This window comes from Marmota flaviventris, chromosome 7 (assembly GCF_047511675.1).
Source record: "Marmota flaviventris isolate mMarFla1 chromosome 7, mMarFla1.hap1, whole genome shotgun sequence".
NCBI classification, from domain to species: Eukaryota; Metazoa; Chordata; class Mammalia; order Rodentia; family Sciuridae; genus Marmota; species Marmota flaviventris.
The window spans coordinates 62,564,617-62,586,704 of NC_092504.1; the positions used below are offsets into that span (position 1 = coordinate 62,564,617).

At 39.4% G+C, this 22,088-nt stretch overlaps 1 protein-coding gene across 1 annotated transcript in view; it reads left to right on the plus strand.

The window, feature by feature from the left end:
* Fras1 (Fraser extracellular matrix complex subunit 1) overlaps positions 1 to 22,088 on the plus strand; it is a 421,323-nt gene that overhangs the window by 378,378 nt on the left and 20,857 nt on the right. Inside the window, exons 59-67 of the mRNA XM_027939818.3 lie at positions 2,590 to 2,795; positions 5,808 to 5,964; positions 8,207 to 8,407; positions 9,882 to 10,069; positions 11,119 to 11,394; positions 13,728 to 13,960; positions 15,935 to 16,095; positions 18,223 to 18,437; positions 21,372 to 21,522. Of these exons, the coding sequence (XP_027795619.3) occupies positions 2,590 to 2,795; positions 5,808 to 5,964; positions 8,207 to 8,407; positions 9,882 to 10,069; positions 11,119 to 11,394; positions 13,728 to 13,960; positions 15,935 to 16,095; positions 18,223 to 18,437; positions 21,372 to 21,522 (1,788 nt within the window). The remainder of the gene's footprint in view (positions 1 to 2,589; positions 2,796 to 5,807; positions 5,965 to 8,206; positions 8,408 to 9,881; positions 10,070 to 11,118; positions 11,395 to 13,727; positions 13,961 to 15,934; positions 16,096 to 18,222; positions 18,438 to 21,371; positions 21,523 to 22,088) is intronic.

The following is a 22,088-nucleotide window of genomic DNA, read 5'->3' on the forward strand; positions in this document are numbered from 1 at the left end:
TGAGCCAGACAAAAAATGCCATATAGCCACTACGGCAGTATTCTCCTGCCTATGCAACTGAGTCATACCTTCTCATTAACTTCAAGGAACCAGAGGCCAGATTTCCCCTAAATCTCCAGCTTAACCATTGTCTGTAAAGAGACCATCACATTCCAGGCATTGGTGTTTATATTCACTTTGTCAGTTACTAAGAAGATTAGCAGGGTAAGATGTTTATAGAACATTCTCTCTGCCTAAGACTGGTGCTCAACATTGTATGGGCTACAGAGTAATAGAGGGCAGAGTCTCACAATCTATTTCTGGATACCAGACTTACACAAGTAAAAAGATAACTACAATGGCCTATATATAGAGAGGTACAATTACTATATGGAGAGAGGTGCTGATAATAAGTGCCTTATACCCATTGTAAGCCCATGAAACTTCAGGGGGAAAATCTCTGTTTTATATTTATGTACCCCATTAGTGTGGAAAGAGAGGGGCTCTGCAATCTGGGGAACTAACTCCCAGGGCCAATGCTACTCCTTCCTGGGGACTATAGTGCTTTATGGGGTTGTTGAGATGACATTCATATATATGTGAAAGCCCTTAACACACACATTCATCATGCAGAAATCTGTTCCTACAATCACCTTGTTTCTCTTGTCAGTCTCCTGCTGAGAAGTGTCCATTCCCAGTCTCTCTCTCTCTCTCTCTCTCTCTCTCTCTCTCTCTCTCCACACAGGGAGAGAAATGAGAGTGAGTATCTTGTTAAAAAGGAGCCTTCTAAAGCTCAGGATGAATTGGGGGTTGATAAGTACCTGACAAACCCTAAACATTACCACATTACCACTTTAGCACTTAACTTTCTCATCTGACTTGAGGCATGCCAGGCCAGCAGGAAAAACCAATCTAGAGCTGGAGATGTCTGCCAGGAACAAAAAAGCTTCCCTGATTGTTTTGCTTTTTCCCTGGCAACAAGCCTCCTTTAGGTCCTCCAAAGCTAGGTGATGTCATTGCTACCTACCTTTTAACAGCACAGGCCTTCGTCTGGATGACACAGTCCTCACTGGTTAATGTATAGGGCTTAATGCCAAAGCTATTAATTCTCTTTAGGTGTCTTTTCATCTGTCTTTTGTTAAGTAATATTTGATAGCTAGTTGGCTTGGTTCAGATGATGGGATGGTTTTGTTTTTGCCAAAGCCGATAGTTCTAAGCAAGGGTAGGTCGGAGGCAAACAGCGTTCTGCCCATGGACTCTCAGAGCCAGGAGCTGCCTACAGCAACCCTTCCTGCTTCTTCCTTTCTGGTTTGGCAAGGCACATCCAGAAAGCAGCCAGGAAATAGGTGGTAACAGCTTTAGGTTGTCTTTCCTACTGCCTTGAAGATTAATTCACCTTGGGAGACTTTGACATATGACCCTCTGGATTATTGGTAAAAAAATTAATAACCAGTAGTCAACAAAATATTGAGCTTGGGGAAATGACTTAATGCAGAGCCTCACAGCAGGAAGTAAAGAGGAAAAAAAATGATTCTTCATGTTGAGAAACCTGAAGTTAGGGGACAAAGCTAAATCATAATATATTAATTTCTACCAAAATTTGAGAGTGCTTCCATGAGCTAGATACTGTATTGACTATCATGCACATATTTTCTAATTGAGAGAGTATTTTCAGTACTCAATACTATATTGACTATCATGCACATATTTTCTAACTGAGAGAGTATTTTTAATACCTTCTCAATTCTATAAGTTAGATATCAATATGTTTCAATTAAAAAAAAGCTCCAAGGCTCAGAAAGTCTAAATGATTTGTCCTATGCCCTATACAGTTAAGTCTGGAATGGATAATCAGGCCTAATTACCCCAAAATCCTTGTTTTTAACTACATTTTGGCTATGGTGCCTCCCTAAAAACCAATGAGACATGACTTATTAAAGATAAAACTATAGTACCTATCACAGACTAGGAGCCAAATTCAGACTGTGTATATGTTTTGTTTGCTCCCAATAATTTTGGCTTATATGGAAATTAATTTTTACCATTTTATTTTATTTGTTGTTATTTTTACGTTAGGTAAAAAAAAAAATCCAGAAAAACACCCAGATCTCTGGCTTCATTTGAAATTAAGATCTGGCAACTGGAGGCCTTTAAACAGAACCTTCCCTTCTCTCTTTGTCAGGATCCACTCTTCCCTTTTGTCACCTAGCCTCAGTTTGAGAATGTGAGTGGCCATTTGCCCATCAGACTAGCCCTGATGTTTTCCTTATTGTAGCTCTAAAGTGAAGTGCTGAGTACCCAAGTCACTGTCACAGGTTTGTTTTGTTTTGTTTTTTGCACCTGTTTCATTTTTTCACCTGCCTGCATTTGAGATGGTGACCACACCCTGAAGCTGAGCAAAGACAGGTGAAAAGTTGATTTCTTCTGTTTCATTGGAATCATATTCAAAGTTGAAGTAGTTTCCTTGCCTGAGAGCAACAACCATGCGTGAAATCCACTTAGCACCTGTGACTTGTCAGCCTGTGTTGGCCGTTTGCAAGCTGTGTCATGGCCACTGCATCCCTGTGCCTCCCACTAACAATGCCTCCATCTCTCCACCTGCTCACCCAGTGCCAAGCATGCAGTTTGCTAAGGATTTGCTCCTAGTGAAGGAGAAAGATGGTGTCCTGCATGTTCCTATCATTCGGAGCGGAGACCTGAGCTATGAGTCATCAGTGAGATGCTACACTCAGGGCCATTCAGCTCAGGTCATGGAGGACTTTGGGGAGAGAAGAAATGCAGACTCTTCACGGATTACATTTCTGAAAGGGGAGAAGGTAAGTGGAACTGTGGTGGCTTAAAGACAGCACTCTCTTCTTATCACCTTTGTTTGTCCAAAGGTAGGTAAATTAAATGAACTTGGAGCATTTTTTAGAATTTCCTTACAAATTAATAATATTTTAAATAATGTCATCTATTCCATTTGACTATCTTCTTTGTCTCCCACTTGCAAACAAATACATATATCACTGTTTGAACTGGGAAATTTCAATAATGTGCAATGTTTTGGAAACTTAGTTCCATCAAATGTAACACTTTCCACTGATGTTACTTAAGGACTAAGAAATAGTTCTCTGATATCTGGGTCTTTCTCCCAAAATAATATGCATCCTAACACAGGACTGAATAGAGAAATGTTGAGCAGATTTGAGTCAGTGCAGTATTCTCTTGATAATGTACCCAAAGAGTCATGCATATGGTCATGGGAACTCTGGAAAATCTCATCACTAAACGCAGCTGCATCAGAATAAAAGGATTCGACCACAGTGTATGTCAAAGGTTTATATTGAATGAGAATCCATTTCCCCCCTTTTGAATCTCAGTTTCAGATGACTGGGTCAGCTGTACCTCTTGGATCAAGGCACACCATCCTCGTTAGTCGGCACCTTTTTTATTTTTAGTTTGTTTATTCATTTCATTTTACTTCCATTTCCAGCCACATTCTCTTCTCCACCCATCAAACTTTTATGTTTAATCTGTATCTCTGTTTTTATTTGTTCTATTAAAAATGCTTCTTATTTAGCATGCATGAGTTTTAATTGATAAAAACTTTTTTATGTTATGTCTTTTTCAATTTTTTACTGTTGTTATTCACCAGTATGTTTTAAGATCTGTCTGTGGACCTCTAATCTGTTGCTTCTGGCTATTACATATATTTCATGGTGTGTATTTGCTATATTTCACTTATGCACACTGAGCCATAGATGATAAGGAGTCTCAGGGGTTGCATCAAGAAAGCTCCTAACACTCCATCACCTCAAACAATGTTTCAGTGCACATCCTCATACATGTCCACTTATAGTCTTGAGAGAATTTCTTTGGATATGTATACTCAGGGGCAAAATGTCTAGACCAAAAGACATGCATGTGCTTAATTTGGGGGAAAAAAGTGTAAGAATATTTTCCAGAATGTCACTAGAAATGCAGGAGGGTTGCTACAAGCCTATATCCTCTTCAACACTTAACATTACTCATCTTTTTTTTTTTTTTGCAGAGATAATTATAAGCATAAAGGTATACCATGTTTTAACTTGTGTTCTCTAATTACTACTATTTTATATTCTTGTTAGCTTATTGGACTTCCAAATAGCTTATGAGCAGATTTTTCTTCTTTGTTCCTTATTTTATCATTTTATTATCTTTTACTGACTTTTACTACTTTCTTAAATATCCTAAATGTTAATTCTTTGCCAGTTTTACATAGTATACATATATCTATATATCTATATCTATATATCTATATATCTATATATCTCTCTCTATATATATATATATATATATATCTTTCTCTTTCTGTCACTTTCCTATGGTCTTCATAGTTTAATGAAGTTCTTCAATCTTGATGTAATCAAATGAATCAAAATTTTGTCTTTTTGAAATTTAGCCCAAGACCTTACCCATTGTCACTCACTCCAAATTTGTCCTCTATTCATCTCTACTACCAAAAAAAGATAGGTTTGTTCTCTGGGACTTTTAAGAGTTTTACACACCCATGACTCATAAATGCCTGTCCTAGTTATATATTTTATTGGAATTTTACTCATGGAAGGTTGAAACATGCTTGTGAACACATGCAAACACTACAGATATAATCTTCAGCTTTGAGTCTACATGTCTGTATTTGCTTTAAGTTCAAATGAGGATGCTCTGTCTATTTAAGAGACAATTTTAATTTAATGAAAGTATAAAGAAAATACAGCTTAATAGTCTGTATGTTACTCACATGACAATCTATCATCATTCCTAAGCATGCTTTAGAATCTCCATTTCTTTGACTTGCAAAACAAAAAACTTTGGGTCTTGGCATATACTGTAATATCTTTTAAAAAGAATCCCATGAATCACCATTAATTTCATGCTTTGTATAAGGAATTCTTATTCTAGGAAAGATGTAAGAAAAGGAAAACAATCTTCAGGACTTAAAACAGGTTAACAAGTAACATATAAATGCTCACTGGGATTCCTTCCTACCATGTATTATGACTTAGGAAGTATCAGAGTGAACTCTCTGCCCACATATCCTTTGCAATGTAATAAGATAGTAGATTTAAAATGATCCAACTAAAAATATCTCACTTCATATCACATGCATCTACTACCGAGGCTGGTATATTATCTAAAATTTTGTGATTTTGTTTTACATTTTTTCAAAAATGCAATCCTCGCTGGAGAATATTCAGTTTGAGAAACACTTGACTTTTCTCCACCAAACAGGTATTGGGTTGTGTTCTCATTTTCAATTCTCAACAGTTTTCAAATAAGATTCTATTTGGCAGCAGATTTGAGAGTTCTTTAAAATTTAAAGATCTTTAGCCTAACATGAAGACGCTTTGAGTTTCTTTTAAAAAACATTCAGTTTTCAGAAGGAAAAAGTATGTTATGCAGACATCCAGGAAGTCCAATGATATGTCAAATACCCATTGTTGGAGGTCTGTTGTAACACATGCAAACATACTGAGCAGCCGAGGCAACATGTGGGAAAGCATACGAATGTTCTACAGGTGCTTTTTAGTGGGTGATTTGTTTTATTAATTTTGGTTTTCACGACTCATCACCAATAATTCAAAAGGGTTTGAAATGTTCTAATACCAGTCCCATTAGTTAGGTGGGTTCCCCTCAGGCATGAGTTGTTAGATGTAAACATTCTATTTTAGGACTGCAACTGGATCCTTTTGAATTCATGTTGACTCTTTGATGCTGAAAAGAAGAAAAATAGTTTCCTAGGAAAACCAAGCCAGTTACTGAAACCTTGCTATAGATTTTAATTTATCTTGTGCCATTGCCTCTAGGTAAAGAACTGCACTGTCTATATCCATGATGACTCCATGTTTGAGCCCGAGGAGCAGTTCAGGGTCTACCTTGGCCATCCTCTTGGAAACCACTGGAGTGGAGCCAGAGTTGGAAAAAATAACATGGCCACCATCACCATATCCAATGATGAAGATGGTAACAAAAGAAATTGCCTTTAGTTATTCTTAGGTTGATGGGACATGAAATGATATTTGAAAAACAAAAATGCTGTGGAAGTGCCTACTAATAACAGTCTCTGAATGTATATATCAAATGTTTGCAGCAGGTGATCACCCTCTACGGCACTCTGATAAGTTCAGGGTATTTCTAATCTCACTATTCCCTACATATTGCAAAAAGATAAGGAATAAGTATGATTAAAAGCTAGGACAGAAATGCTGACACAGAGAATAGAAACCATTTAAGTCATTGCAGATCAGGAGCAGATTCAGAAATACAGTCAGAATCAGTTGACTCCAAGGAACTGATTTAAAACACTGCTACCTTCCTGGAAAGGTTCAATTTTTCAGCTTCTTCTAACTGATTTGCCCTAAAACAACAACAACAAAAATACCAACTTATATTCTATAGTCGGGTGTTAGCAAAGAGTGGCTCAGGAAGAAGAAGAAACAAATCCTGTTTTGAATTAGGACTTCACTGTTACTAAAGTAGATATTTTAATGAGTAACTATATAAAATAATGCAAACAGCAATATCTGATTTTTGTTGAATATTTATGGTACATGCTAACCATGTTATAGTATTTCACTCAATCCTGGCAGTAATCCTTTGAAATAGTTTTTCTTACCTAGGGGAAGAAACTATACTTCAGCAAAGTTATGTAATTTGAACTGTTAATTGCAAAACTGTTAGCAGTTATATATATATAAAACAATTCTAATATATATATTATATATATTAGAATTGGTTCTCATCCAGTTTTTTAGCCAGGCATGAGGGCACATGCATCTATATCTATATCTATATCTATATTTTTTTTGCACAAGGGATTGAACCCAGGGGCACTTAACTACTGAGCCACATTTTTAGCCCTTCTATTTTTATTTTTTATTTTGAGACAGGTTCTCACTAAGTTGCTTAGGGCCTTGCTACGTTATTGAGGCTGACTTTGAACTTGCAACCTTCCTGCCTCAGCTCCTAAGCCACTGGGATTACAGGCATGTGCCCTCATGCCTGGCTAAAATCTACACTCTTAACTACTGAGAGAGTTAGTGAGATTTGTAGGGTTCCTAATGAGAAATCAGGAACTGTTTTGGAAATCATGTAAAATAAGAACAGCCAGCCTTGACGTTGAAGTAGCCCTTCACCCAAATAGATTTAGGTTCACATCCTGAAGTGAGCCTCTCCCAGCATATAGATAACCCAATGATGGAGGCTCAGCGAGATAACAGTCCCACTGTTCCAGCAGCCTTCCTCATTTTAGCAACCATTCTTATTGAAAACTCTAAAGTCTCAAGTAATGTTCATCTTCTACAATTAGAAAGACTAAGAGCAAGGAAGAGCAGGAAACAGACAAGAAACATCTACAATATACTAATGATATCCTAAAATGGTATAAAACTTGTAATTGCTCCCAATTTTCCCATCTCTTCAATCTCACTCTGTGTTATCACTATGACCACCACCCTGCCCTTCCCCCATGAGAATGTACTAGAAAAGATTTAAATATTTTTTGGAAAAAAAGCCAAATTGTTAATCATTTCCTAATAATGACAGGAATGCCTCAGAAAAGATAGTATTTGAAAGTTTTGAGTTTCTGAATTATCATTGTAGCCAGTTGCTAAAACTAACCATGCTTACCTAAATAACCAGTGAAGAGTTAGGAATAGCTGATTGTGGGTAGGTACTAGTACTGGGAGGGTGTATCCAGAAAACCAGAGATGAAGGATAGATTTGGTAACTCAAGTAGTATATAAATGAGATAAATTATAAACCTTAGAAATTCATAGCTTATAAATAAAAAGTCGATTCATGGCATAAGTCAATAGCTATTTATCAAGGGTCCACTATGTCTCAGTCTCTTGATAAATTGTGCAAATTTAAAAACATTCTAGGAGCAAAAAACAGAAACTTGGACATCATGCACTTCAAAGTCTCTAAAAACTATTTTCCCCATTATATTGTTTTTAATACACATGTGAGAAATAACTCCTACAGGATCACAAATAAATTCCTTTTTCCAAAGCATTGCTTAAGGGTAAATGCTGATTGATTTTTATGACTACAAGCCATTTTGCCTTGGTATTGTTAACTAATGTGAATTGTTCCCTCTTGTCATTATAAGGTATTTCTTGCCATTATAAGGTATTTGCATGGGAGTCTGGATTTTTTATGCTATTCTGACTTGTTCTTGTTTTCCTAACCGTTTTTTCCTTAGCGCCCACCATTGAGTTTGAAGAAGCTGCATACCAAGTCCGGGAACCCGCAGGACCAGATGCCATTGCAATTCTGAACATCAAGGTGATCCGAAGAGGGGATCAGAACAGGACCTCCAAGATTCGCTGTAGCACTCGGGATGGATCTGCCCAGTCTGGTGTGGATTATTACCCAAAGAGCCGAGTCTTGAAATTCAATCCTGGTAATTGAATGCCAATTCCAAACTGTGGGTTTCCTTAATGGAGAGATGACTATCTTGTATGTGAAGAAAGGAATGAGCAGAGAAACAAAGTTGTGGCAATAACATAATGCATTTGTTAAGCATATATTTGAGGTTGCAAGTAAAACTTAATTCATAATCATGGCGTGGATTTAAAAGTCTGTAACATTAGAACATGCTGGGCATTTTGGTTTATTTAAAAGGACTTTTTTTATCCTGTGGTTTGGTTGAATGATAGGAACACTTGGTTTTAAAATATATATCCATCCTTGAACAATCAATGGTGCAAAGCTTTGCACTGGATCCTTCAGAGCTTGCTAAAATCTGGAATGCATAATCCCTATGCTCAAGTTGATTTCACTTCTACTAGGAAACTCACATGCCCTTTTATAGGCTTTCTAAAACAAGTGTATCCCAGAGAGAAACACGGAGATAAGCCAGAAAAGAGTGAAAGACAAAACAGATCACAACCAGGGGTCTGTCTGAAGTTTTGATGAGGAGAACGGACCAAGTAAAGGGTTGAATTGTATGCTAGTTTTTTTCTTAGAACTTTGTGGAGCAGTGTAAAGTGAAAAGCTGGTATAGATCCTGGCATCATTTTTAGTGTAGCCAGAGGTGAATAGCAATATTAGGACTTTTCAAAGATGTCCTAGCAAGTGGATGGAAAGGGTGACTCAGAAATGGTGGAGGCTGGTGGTCATGGGTCCCTGTGTATCTCTTCCGCTCACTGGAGCCTTAATGGGCTTCCACCTCCAACCCATGTGTGTCTAGTTGATGCTTGCTGGAAAAGAAGAGCTCTTCTTCCACTTTTGCAGAAGGACCCCTCTTTTCTCCATAGGGATCTGGAGGAAAGATAGATCTGGAAGCAAGCTGGTCCTGATGTCTCTAGGACAGGAAGAAAGGTCCTTACTTATGATCAGGGATGTTTGTATACTCAAAGAATCATTTTACAGCAAAGGAAGGGTTTATAGCACTCTTCCAGGTGCTAAACCTCCACAGTGTGATCTTTTTGTGGAGACGGACCTGGCCCCTACTGCTTCTTAGGAGGCAATTTGGAAGAGTATGCAAGTACTCACAACCACACAGGAGCTCATGCTTAAGTGTAAATGGGAAAAGAAAATTAAGCAAAAAAAACTTGTAACCAGGATGAAGCATATTTTGGATCATAGATTTTTATTACTGCCAGCCAGTGTGTCAGGCAGGGGCCATTAATCCTCATATGGTGCTGAATAGTAATCTCTAGGACAGAGCCTTTACCACAGGTGGAATTTGGTCCGTCAAACAGATTCCTCACTTAGGATGGGGCTAAAGTGATTAGAAGTCACTACATATATAGAAAACTTCTGTAAGGAAAGGTTATATTTTAACTTGACATCTCAGCAGTGCCAGCCTGTACTCTCTTAGGTATGTCTACTAATAAGGTTTTTGCTCTCTTTTTGTTCTGTCCTTGGTGAAGGTGTGGATCACATCTTTTTTAAAGTGGAGATTCTGTCCAATGAAGACCGGGAATGGCATGAATCCTTCTCTCTAGTCCTTGGCCCCGATGACCCAGTGGAAGCAGTTCTTGGGGATGTGACTACTGCCACAGTGACAATTCTAGATCAGGAGGCAGCGGGAAGTCTCATATTGCCAGCACCACCTATTGTGAGTTGCTTGACACCTAGGATTGCTGCTTTTATGTCTTAGTGAATAGCAGATGAGAACTTGAGAGAAGTGGGACTTCTGGTGAGCTACTTCTTTGTTCTTCTAACAATGGTTCTCAACCAGGAGAATGTAGCCAACCATTCTCTCCCTCCAGAGGACATTTGGCAATGTCCAGAGACATTTTTGGTTGTCACAGCTAGCATCCAGTGGGTAGAAGCCAGGGATGCTGCTAAATACCTACAATGCACAGAACAACAAAAAGAATTATTTGGCACAAATGTTAATAGGGCCAAGGGTAAGAAGCCTTGTTCTGACGTAAGAGTAAGACCAAACCATGTAGGTAGCTTAGCTTGATAAAGACATTTTGCTCTGGTAGGACCTGGAAGATAAGAAAGTAGAACTCCCAATCTATTATCCAACATATTCACCCCACAAAGAGAGTTAAGTATATGCAGAAATGTGGTACTGTGCTTCCCAATTCAGGATGAACAGAATGAATGTACAGACTTTACATTTAAGAGGAAAATGCCTGAGATCACCAGGGGGTATTTAACACCTAATAGTGCAGTCAGAACAAGCCTTCTAACCTCCCTTAACTACTCTCTTACATTTTAAAACAGGAGATTATTTCAAATTGTGTTTCTTGTTTGGCCATGGAAGAAATGCATTACCTTTGTTTACTCTTATTATACTGGGTGTGCTACTATGTACAGATAACATTTTAATACAACTTTAAGCTAGCAACTGCCAGTCACAATATAGCTTTGGTTCCATGTGCAGGAAAATGAAAGTATTTTTTACATGCATGATAAGAATCGACTTGGAATGCAGTTAACAGGACAATAAAGCTCTTAGCTCAGGCAGTAGGAGGATTTCCTGCACCACTAAAGATATGCAGTGCCCTTAAGGGTACCCGGCAAAGGATTATAAAACCTTCAGTTATATTTTAAAGAATCCCTAGAAATTAAGTGATCAGGAGTGTCTCTGGGCAAGGGATCTGCGATCTTCCCAAGAACCAACCTAACCTGAAGCTTTGCTGCCTTTCTCAGGTTGTCACCCTTGCTGACTACGACCACGTGGAAGAGGTTACCAAGGAAGGAGTCAAGAAGGCCCCCTCTCCAGGCTACCCACTGGTCTGTGTCACACCCTGTGACCCTCACTTCCCCAGGTATGCCGTCATGAAGGAGCGCTGCAGTGAGGCAGGCATCAACCAGACGTCCGTGCAGTTCAGCTGGGAAGTGGCTGCCCCCACTGATGGCAATGGGGCCCGGTCTCCCTTTGAGACCATCACTGACAACACCCCCTTCACCAGCGTCAACCACATGGTAAGTCTGGTGGCCGGGCCAGGTTGGGGAGGAAGAGAATTGCTGAATCCCTTTGTTACTCCGATTCTGTCAAATTCCTTCAGATTCATGTATGGCATTTGGAATAAGACAAATAAACAGATGCATATATAGTTTGTTCATGCTTATATATAAGGAAAGGCATTATAGTATGATAGAAAGAAAATTAAGCTGCTAGTCAGAAAACCTATTCACAAACCCTAATTCTGCCTATTTTAATATGTGATGTTAAGTTACTTGCCCTCTTGGTCTTAATCTCCTGATCTGCAAAACAATATTTCTTCTAGTTAACAAGGTCACTGACCAGTGTTACTATAAATGATAAAATAAGTCCAAATTTCCAGGTCAGTACCATTAAGTGATTACTATTCTTTTCACATATTTTTAATCATTCAAAGTATTCAGATATAAACTCCTTCAGGACATGGATTAAGGTTTCTGTCATATTTGTATATCCCAAAGTGGCCAGCACTTTAATAGCAACCAGTTTTACAAAAGGATAGAATGGCTGTGGAGTGATTTTGCAAAGCCCTGTGGATGGACATGAAAAGAAGTTCCTAAGGCAGTTGCTGCCCTCAAAGACCTTTGAGTCCAGGCCATCACAGAGCAGTGAATACTGCTATTTTCCACCCTTAGAAGCCAGTCCACTACAGTGGTTCCACACATTGCACCAGTGAAGCTGGTTCTCTTCCAAAAGAGACAAAAGCAGTGGAGGTTCAGGCTTAGCACAGAATCCAGCACACAGTTCTTGATTTTTTATTGAAAGGTTTACTCATATCCATTGTCTTCAGCACAGCTTACTCAGAAAGCCCAGAGTTCCATTCTTTTGCAGTACAACCTGGTTCAAATTTAAGTCATCTTCCTTATTATTAAAAACTTAAAAATGCCAAGACTTAACTTATTGTTTTATAAAAATCTAATTCTGTGTCCAACAAAACCATATTTGTATATTTGAGCCAACTATAAATTTTTTACAAGTACAAAATTGATGACTCTTGAGTTTTTTGTCTTACAATGAATTGGTGAATAATACCCTTCACTCCAATTTCCTTTGCTTTATCTTTATTTCTTCATTTGATTTAATACCATCATGTTGTATGCATTTTTGTTATATGCGTCAAATCCCTACTGGAATAAGTCCATATATAAATAAATAAAGAGTTGGCAGCTAATTAAAAAAAAATTTAATGGAAAAATCTTCTTTAATTTTTAATGGACTTCAGTAAAAATTGTTTTCATGGGAAGAATTTATACATTCGTATGATTGCTTTGTGGGAGTTCTGAGGCATACAGAACTACTAATTAATTTTTCTCATTATGTACTTCCTTTTGAGTGTGGACACATAGTCCTGGTGACCTACATTGCCTCTGCACAGATTGTTGAGCCCTCTTATTGTTCCTATATATCTGAAAATGTGAAGGGATCTATATGAAGACCCTCAAAGGCTGGGAGAAGTCAGAGGTCAAGTTCTCAGCGTCTAGCCTGCATGTTATTGTGACCCTTGCGGTTCTAAGAGTGGAGCAGTAGAAAAAAAAGAAAGAAATACTCCTGAGGAGGAAGCATCTCTCTTCAGTATCCAAACACCATTGTCATCAAGCAAGGGCTAGAGCCCAACATGTATAGGAGCCAATACCACAGCACTGGGTTCTTGCAGAAAGAAGCTTTATTATAGGGACAACTGATAAGGGGATCAGAAGCTAAAAGCTGCCTCCCAACTGGTTGATAGTGGAAGAGGATGGGAGAGGGGAGAGCTGTTTGTTGATTGGATGTATTTTTTCCCCCAGGGGAGTTAATGTTCTGTGTGAGGGCCTTTGAGCCTGTGATATCATTGACCAAGTATCCTAGAATAAATTGAGGAATTTATGTCTAGGTGTAAAGCCCTGCAAAGGCCTTAGCCAGTTTCTCTATGCTCCCAGCAACAGTGGCTTGGAGGCCAATCAGTCTTGCTGAAAGGTCTGAAATATAGTTGGGTAGTCCTTTTGCTAAACTAGTACACAAGGAGAATAATACTGTTCATTGGTAACCAGGCATGTTTGGACTCTTGCCCCCACATCTGTCTTTTCCATCTTATCTCCTTAGACTGTAAGTACTCACTGCTCTGTCCCTAGTGCCTGGTTCATGGTGATAAGTCAGTGGTTATGTGACAAATGAATGAATGAATCAGAGGATGGACAGATTAGTGGGTGGGCGGATGGATGGCCTTCCCAAGTTACTTTGTGCCAATAGCTTATTGTGTCATCTAACCCAGAAGACACAGTGTAAGGACCTGCTCAGATTGTATGTACATATCTGAGGTGCTTTATTCTTCTTCTAGGTCTTAGATAGCATTTACTTCAGCCGGAGGTTCCATGTACGCTGTGTGGCAAAGGCTGTGGATAAGGTGGGCCACGTGGGGACCCCCTTAAGGAGCAATATTGTTACCATTGGAACAGACAGTGCTATCTGCCACACTCCAGTGGTGGCTGGGACAGCTAGAGGCTTCCAGGCACAGTCCTTCATCGCAACCTTGAAATACCTGGACGTCAAACACAAGGAACATCCAAACAGGTCAGGCGGGTGGTCCCTTCCACCACAAGTAACTTTTCCGGTATCCTTTATGTGCTTTCCAGGTGGCACAGATCAGTGAGTAATGCTTCTGCAAAATAAATGTAGTGGTAATTTTTGCTTCAAAGTTGTTTTTTTTTTTTTTTCATTCAAAGATCCCTTGAGGTCTGTCCCTTGTCTATTTTCCTAGCCTCTTAGCCCTCACCTTAACATTTTTACTTGCCAGTCCACCCACAAAGAATCACAGATAAATTCCCAAGGGTTTCCACCACTTTTAGATTACATGCCTTTACCATCAGCTCCAACTCTCTCCCACCCCCTTCTACTTGCTGCAGTTAAATCCTGCTGTCCTGTGATACCTAGCTCATAGCTTCTCTTCTAGGAAAATCTTCATCATTTCCTCCAATTTAATTTAGAGGCTCCTCCAGCACCTGCCAATGCCTCTTTCAGAGCATTGTCATCATTCTTCCTCTCTATCCACATGGTAGATGGTAAAACCTTAAGGGCAGAGACCATGATTATTAATTTTGCATCTCCTGTATACCTAGTTCAGTGCTATTTGGCCTATGAGGCATTTGCAGAATATCTGATGAACAAATGAGCGATAGCACTGTCTAAACTCCATGCCACTAGACTGTTTTTCCTGTGCCACCATGATTTTAGTGGGAGAGGGATAATTTCAATTTTTTATAGCAAAAGGGAATTCACATACACCATAGGTATTCATTAAACCTTGCAGAGTTTAAGTGTGTACTTTAATGAACAACTGAGTTCAGAGAAATGGGGTTTGACTGTGAACCCCCAAATACACAAATTCCTCTCTTTTTCCCCCAAATAGAATAAAACTTGTTTTTGTAAAAGATCAATAAGAGAAGTACTCAAAGTACAACTGACTCCTTGTTAGGAAAAGGGTCATCCTCTTTACATCTGAGGCTCAAATTCCTCTTTAAAATGTGGTTCTTTGCTTGCAGAGGCAACCTATGTATACTCAAAACACACCTTCAATAAAACATGCTGAAAATGTAAACTCATACAATGAAAACAAATGCAGCCTATAAGTACAGTTCTGTTGTGTCGCGGTCTTAACCAATATTTATTAAGCTCATATTTTCTCTAGAACTGTATACTGCATGCAGTGAAAAAACAAAAGGAAAGAAGGAAATGGTTCTTATCCTCATAGTGGGGAGGCAAGATAAGCAGAGCCTCCAAACACACAAGAAAAAGCAGCCCATATGTATAAGTCATTGATTTCCTTGTCCAAAGGTCACCTAGAGTAGAGGAATGTAGGTGAAGGGAGAACATGCTGCAGTTTGAGGCTAGTAAGGGCCAGGTGTAAGGTGTTGGTGAAACTTACAGAGAAAGAAGGGAGGGGGCAGTGTTTATTTGAGGAGAGATCATGGTAGTAGTGAGACATTATATTTCTAAGATATTTAGCTGGGTGGGGAAACTGGCCTTAGAATTTAAGAATTCAATGATTTTTTTGCTTTCATTGCTGGAGATGGAACGCAGCACCATCATACATGCTAGGTCTGTGCTCTACCCTATTTGCAGCCCCAATGATACTTTTTGACTCAAATAAGTACCCTCCCAGCTTCCACAGATTTTCATTGAAACAGAACAGGGGCAGCTCCTGTATCGGTCATTCAGCTTTAGCTCCTGAGGATACAAACCTTCCATTTAAAGCAAAAGAAATATTTAAAGTAATTTGTGGTTGTGATGTTATCATATATAGGAAAAAACATCTCTGATTCCTGATTGCTATCAGTCTTGAGTCTGGAGGATCTCTTGGGGGAGAAAGCAACCCCACTTGTATATCCACACCCTCATGTTCAGATAGAAATCGTACATGGCAAGCTGCAGGGGAAGGAAGATTGCTAAATTCATTGGTGAAAACAGATTTGTGATGAAAAAGAAATGCATCCTACCGACTGTTCAGAGCATGCAGATAAACACTTGTTTCTGCCCTTTCTCCCCTAGAATCCACATTTCAGTGCAGATCCCACACCAGGATGGAATGCTGCCTCTTATCTCCACCATGCCATTGCACAACTTGCATTTTCTATTATCTGAGTCCATCTACAGACACCAGCATGTCTGCTCCAATTTAGTCACCACCCATGACCTGAAAGGCATCTCAGGTGAGGGATGAGCTGGGTACCAGTTTTCCCATACATCCTGTGCAGTGACTTTTGGGGGGTGTGGCTAAATGGGGAAAATCTCTGCTTTATATGCTTTCCTGACCTCAAAATATGCAGATAATTTTTCCTTCTTAGCAAGCATCCAAATAGGAACAATAAAGTGAATACGAAAGAATAAGGATTTTGAAGTCAGATTGATTTAGATTCCAATCCTTATCCCACTACCTATGCAACTGAACAGCGATAGCTTGACCTCTCTGAGCTGCTGTTTTCTTGTTTATAGCATGAGGGTAAATATTGCTACTAATCTAGGTGAGGATTAAATGTGTTGACATGTTTAAAGTGCCTACTGTGGAAAATTTTAGTCCCTTCCCTCCCTTCTAGAGAGCATTTTTGGGTCTCTGCTCTAAAATTCCAGGATAGCAGCCTCTTTGGAAAGCTGAAATGCAGGTGTTAGATGTTTAAGGATGAATTCTCCAGAAACAGGAGCTGAGAAGTTTGGGGTGTGAGGCATTTTTTTAGGGCTCAGCACCTATCTAAAGGAAGGAGAGGAAACAGGACTGGGTAGAGGGAGAAGTCAAACTCCCCTGTAGGCCCACAAAGCAAGAAACTCTGGAGAGATTTGTCCTACTTCCAGCCCAAAAGGCCAGACCTTCATAGCCCACCTCATTTGGTCACTGGATGTGGGCTTCCCAGAAAGTCATGACCTTGGACTGAGCTATTCTGCAGCTGTCACCATCCTGAAGGAGCTGAGAGTAAGGCAGTGGGCACAACTTTGTGTTCACCACAGCAGACATTTGACTTTACAAAGAGTCCCGTCTGTTTCCATTTACCTTAGCAAGTGCACGTTAAAAGCACATTTCCTCCCTCACAACTAGTGAATCATTTAACAGTGTTTTTGAAGACAAAAATGCATTCATATGCTCTTTCATATTCATTAAACATCATTTTGAGTAGTGATGGTCTTTATTCAGTAGAATTAGTTGAGGGCAGAATATTCTTAAATCATTGAGCTACACATCAAAGTTTAATTGGTTCCCATAAGCTGCTAGTGGCAGAAACATACCATGTTTAAACACTGAAACTTTGCACCTCTTCCTGTTTGAAAACCATTGGATTCAACAGAGGCCAATTGAGTCCCTTGTCTTTGTGGGACAAAGGCTGATTGCCGGTGTCAGGCATTCTAAGAGATGCATGAACTCTTTTAAAATTCTATCATCACTTTTAGTACTATAAAAATTTTAAATTTAATATGCTAAAAATTGTATCTGTATTCAGCTCTGTGCTGCATAAAGGTCTGTTTTAATTCAGAATAGTTTGCTTGCTTGGCAGCTTTTGATCCAATAATTTTTGCCTGTAGCAGGTGAGGTTTAGTCAAGCATCATTAGCCAGCTATTTACTCATTAAGACATTTTTCCTCAAAGTTCAGAAACCATAGAGGGAGGGAGAAGAGAGAGTCTGATGTTGGTTTGCTGGCTTTCCAAAAAAGCTGTTCTTTAAATTGGTCTTCAGAAATAGTAATTGGTCAGAGAATGATCCATGTAGTAAATCCATTTCTTTTTTTCCTTTTTGGTACTGGGAATTGAACCCAGAGGTGCTTAACCACTGAGCCACATCCCTACCCCTTTTTTGTATTTTATTTTGAGACAAGGTCTCACTGAGTTGCTTAGGGCCTCGCTAAGTTACTGATGCTGGCTTTGAACTCACAATCCTCCTGCCTTAGCCTCCCAAGCCACTGGGATTAGGTGTCCACCACCGCACCCAGCTAATAAATGCATTTCTTCAAGACTGATTGTAAAGTAGGTAAAACAGAACCACACTGGCCAGATGTACAGGTGAAGCTACAGTGTGTTTCTTTTCTGAGATCTGTCTTCTTCATTTATGGTATCATTTGTCCACCTTTTCCTCCCTGGTTCCTGGAGTTCTCTGTGTAACACCTGGCAATGGGCAGTGATGCTCTTTATAAACTCTTCTCACATACTCTGCATTGGGAGCTCTGGGTTGCTCTATTGATAGTCAAATGAGAAGAAAGCTCTCTCAGTGTCAAAAATGAGTCTCTTCTCCCTATCCAGCTTCTAGGCATCCTCAAGCTGAGTTACCATTCCTTGTCCCTTCCCTCTCTGGCAGAGGCAGGCTTCCTGGATGATGTTGTCTATGACAGCACTGCCCTGGGTCCTGGATATGACCGTCCCTTCCAATTTGACCCCAATGTGCGGGAGCCAAAGACCATCCAGCTATACAAACACCTGAATCTGAAGAGCTGTGTGTGGACCTTTGATGCATATTATGACATGACAGAGCTCATTGACGTCTGCGGGGGCTCTGTAACTGCTGACTTCCAGGTGGGTGTTCTAGGAGCTCCCATTCAAGGGCTACATGCACACAGGTGCTGGTACCAACCCTGTTCATTCCTGGAGGACTTCAGGTGGCACTTTGCTTCCAGAACTGGGCCAACCCATTGAGGGATGCTTCTTTATAAGTCTCTCAAGCAAGATCTTGGCAGCATTGTGGCTAAACCCCAATATCCTGTAAATTAAGTTAATAGGCGGGTGGATTATTGTTTGGCAAGTTATTTACATAAAAATTTAATATTTACTTCTCTAGGCATTTTTGTTTTTCCCTCTGTATATTTTGTCAAGTTGAAAAGATCTTCATTTGATAGCAAGGTTATCACCACGTAGATGTATTCTCCTCCCCACTTGGGGCAGTGAGTCAGAAAGGCAGGCATACACCCCGACTTTCAGAAGACAAGAAGAACACTGTTGGCCTAAGCACTGAGGAGAGATAACACCCATTCCATACCTATTCCAAACTAAGAACCCCTGTGGGATGAAGAGGGAGAGAGAACACAATTAAACATTAGTGACAACTGGAGATTTTATAGCAAGAAGCCAGGGTCATAGAAGAGCAGGGCAGTTGTATCAAAGGGCATAGAAACTAGGCTCATCCATCCTCGTGGGAAAATAAATTCTAAAACAGTTTTCATCCCATTTTGAGCACTTATCTCAAAGAGACAAAAACTAGCTAGGTGTTTGTTCTTCATTTCAAATCAGGTTTAACCTCACTGAAGGAAGGAACCTGGGGAGGACGTAATCATTTGGGGAAAGTATCTTTGATTAAATTTTGTTGTGTTCTTTGCAGTATCTCTGTCCCCATTCCTCTTGTTTTGTATACACTACTGCCCTCTACTGAATAGAATTTTAAGACTGTCTTGGGTTTTGTTTCTATTTCTGCAGTTGCATAACCTACAGTTGCTGGAAATTGCGGAAATGATTGTTCCTCTCCTGGAACAATCAAAAAATAGTACTCTCTGTTCTCCATTATTTTGCTTCGATTATACATTTAGATTTTTCAGAATATGTTTCAAAACTCCAAAGACAAGGATTTTGTATTAATTTTGTCCCACTTTTTAAATCGACACAGAAAAAATATATACACAGAAGTATTTTGTTGTTGTTGGTTTCTTTAAAAATAATTGGAATTGCTGAAATGTCATAGAAAAATATAGAACCCAGAACCATTCCTAGTTTATATCTTTCTCTATCAAATATTAGCAGAATTGGATGAAATAAAACTTCTTGGAGCCTCCTCTGAAATTCTGACTCTAACTCAACATATGAAAGTACCTAGCACAGTGTCTGGAATAAAATTGGTCTGCAGCAAACAGTTGCCAGGGGATTTTTACTTTTTAAGATTGAAGTCTAAAAGAGAATGAGAGAGAAACAAAGAGGGGAAAATAAATTTTGCCAACCACCTAAAGGATTGTTAAGGTTCTAATGTCAACAATTATGGGGTTGGGGAAGGAGTATTTAGCAAAAGCTGTGTTTTAATGGATAGATGTGGCATAAAATCCAGTTAAATCTGGAAATTTTCTAAAGAAAACAGAATATGTCATGTCCAAAAGGGACATTTAAGTGAATATGAAATTATCAAGTCTTTTGAAAAAGCTGACATCAAATTTTCAATCCCTGGCAACTTTGAAAAACACTTTTTAGAAAAATTAAGTTTTTAATGTCTTAAATATTGATAAAGCATTTGGTTCTTTTCCTTAATTATCCATAAAATTCCTTCACATTGTATTTTTAAAGCTATCAAAGCCTATTTTATGCATTTTGATTCATTGTACACAATTGCAGCACAACTTTTCATTTCTCTGGTTGTACATGATGTAGCATCCCACCATATGTGCAGTCATACATGTACCTAGGGTAATGAGGTCCATCTTTCCTGCCTCAACCAAAGGGAATATAAGTCCCTTAATATGTTATAGTATTTGTCCAATGACAAAATAAAATTATTTCCAACCAACTAACTTAGCTTTTTGTTAAAAAAGAAATTCATATTTTGGGGGAGAAATATATAAAACATTTTTTAAAATGAATAAAACAACTCCCCCACTTACACACATAAACCCAGTTAGCTTTACCATGAAAGCTTTTACTATTTTTTTTTTTTTTTGTGATCTTTCCATCCAGTTTTGTTCATTTCATAGCAAAACAAATGTCGTTGGGCCAAATTAATAGCAGTAACAGGAACCCTTTTAGAAAGAAGTGTTCCCGCTGCCTTTTCAAAATTCTTTCCAACACAATTTACAGGATAGGAAATTATCAAAGCCATATACAGCTCCGAGCTGTGTGTTGTTAGCTTCCCAGATATGATCTCCAGGTCTTTGTTTCTGGAGCAGGAGGCAGGAGTCCTCACTAAAACTTCCTGAGCCTGGCACTGTTCCTCCCAGGGGATGGACTTGGACCTCTTCCCGGTCATGGTTGATTCCAGCTGTCCTGCAGGTCACCTGCGAGCCATCAGCAGAGAGAGAATGCAGTGAATGGTAGAGCCAGCAGGTCCATCTCTCGGGAATAACCGTGATACTTTCAATTTTCAGCTAAGGTTTCTAGCAACTAGAGAGTAGAAGTAAAGCTAATTCTCACTCTTCAGAGGTGTTCTGTTAAAAAAAAAAAAAAAAAAAAACACCCTTTTTTTGTTCAAAAAAGCATTGCAGATCATCCTGACCATTTTCTACCCTCTTGATTTCTTTTTTGTGGTGCTGGGGATTGAACCCAGGGCCTTAGTGCATGTAAGGCAAGCACTCTACCAACTGAGCTATATCCCCAGCCCTTACTTAATTTTTTTAAAAACTAAGTTCAGCTGTGGGCTCTTGATTATTATTGGATGAGTGCATGACTGAGTGAGTGGAAATTGAACTGAGGTGATGACCACATGCCCTTTCACCTGGAGAAGAAATAAGCCTCTATGCATGCATACTGTTTCCTTGCCAGGTGAGGGACTCCGCTCAGTCCTTCCTGACGGTGCACGTGCCTCTCTACGTGTCTTACATCTATGTGACCGCCCCCAGAGGCTGGGCCTCTTTGGAGCACCACACGGAGATGGAGTTCTCCTTCTTCTATGACACAGTCCTCTGGAGAACAGGTATGCCTATGGACAGCTTCATGTTCCTACCTCACACTCAGTAATCAAGATTAAATATGCAGTGACTGTTGATAGCAGCTCTATTCCTGACTTCCTATAGAAAGTCACAGGACAGCTGCCTGAAGTCTGGAAAGTGCATATCTATGGTTCCTTAGAAAAAGCCATGTCCATATCTGCTGACACCGGAAGGGGCCCAGAATAGAGGATGGCAAGTGACAGTGGGTCCTAGGCTGCCCGTCAGGGATTCAGGGAGTACCTGTTCTAATAGAGTGTGATCATGCTTGGCTTCACCTGGTTAAAAACAGTGTAGCTCATCTTGTTTAAGAAGCAAAAGGATCTTCAAATTAGATGCATGGAAATGGGAATATGTCAGAACCACTTGATGTGATAGGTTAAGCGACTTACTTGATTCATTTGACATCATTGGCTCCTTTGTTGATTCTCAAAAACAAAGATTTTAACAAAGCTGAATTTTTAAAATGATATTCCCCTCAGGCTTGTCCCTATTCTTGCCCCTTTCCAAGGAGCCCCCCTGGGCTGGATCTGAGATGGCCCCTCTGCCAGCA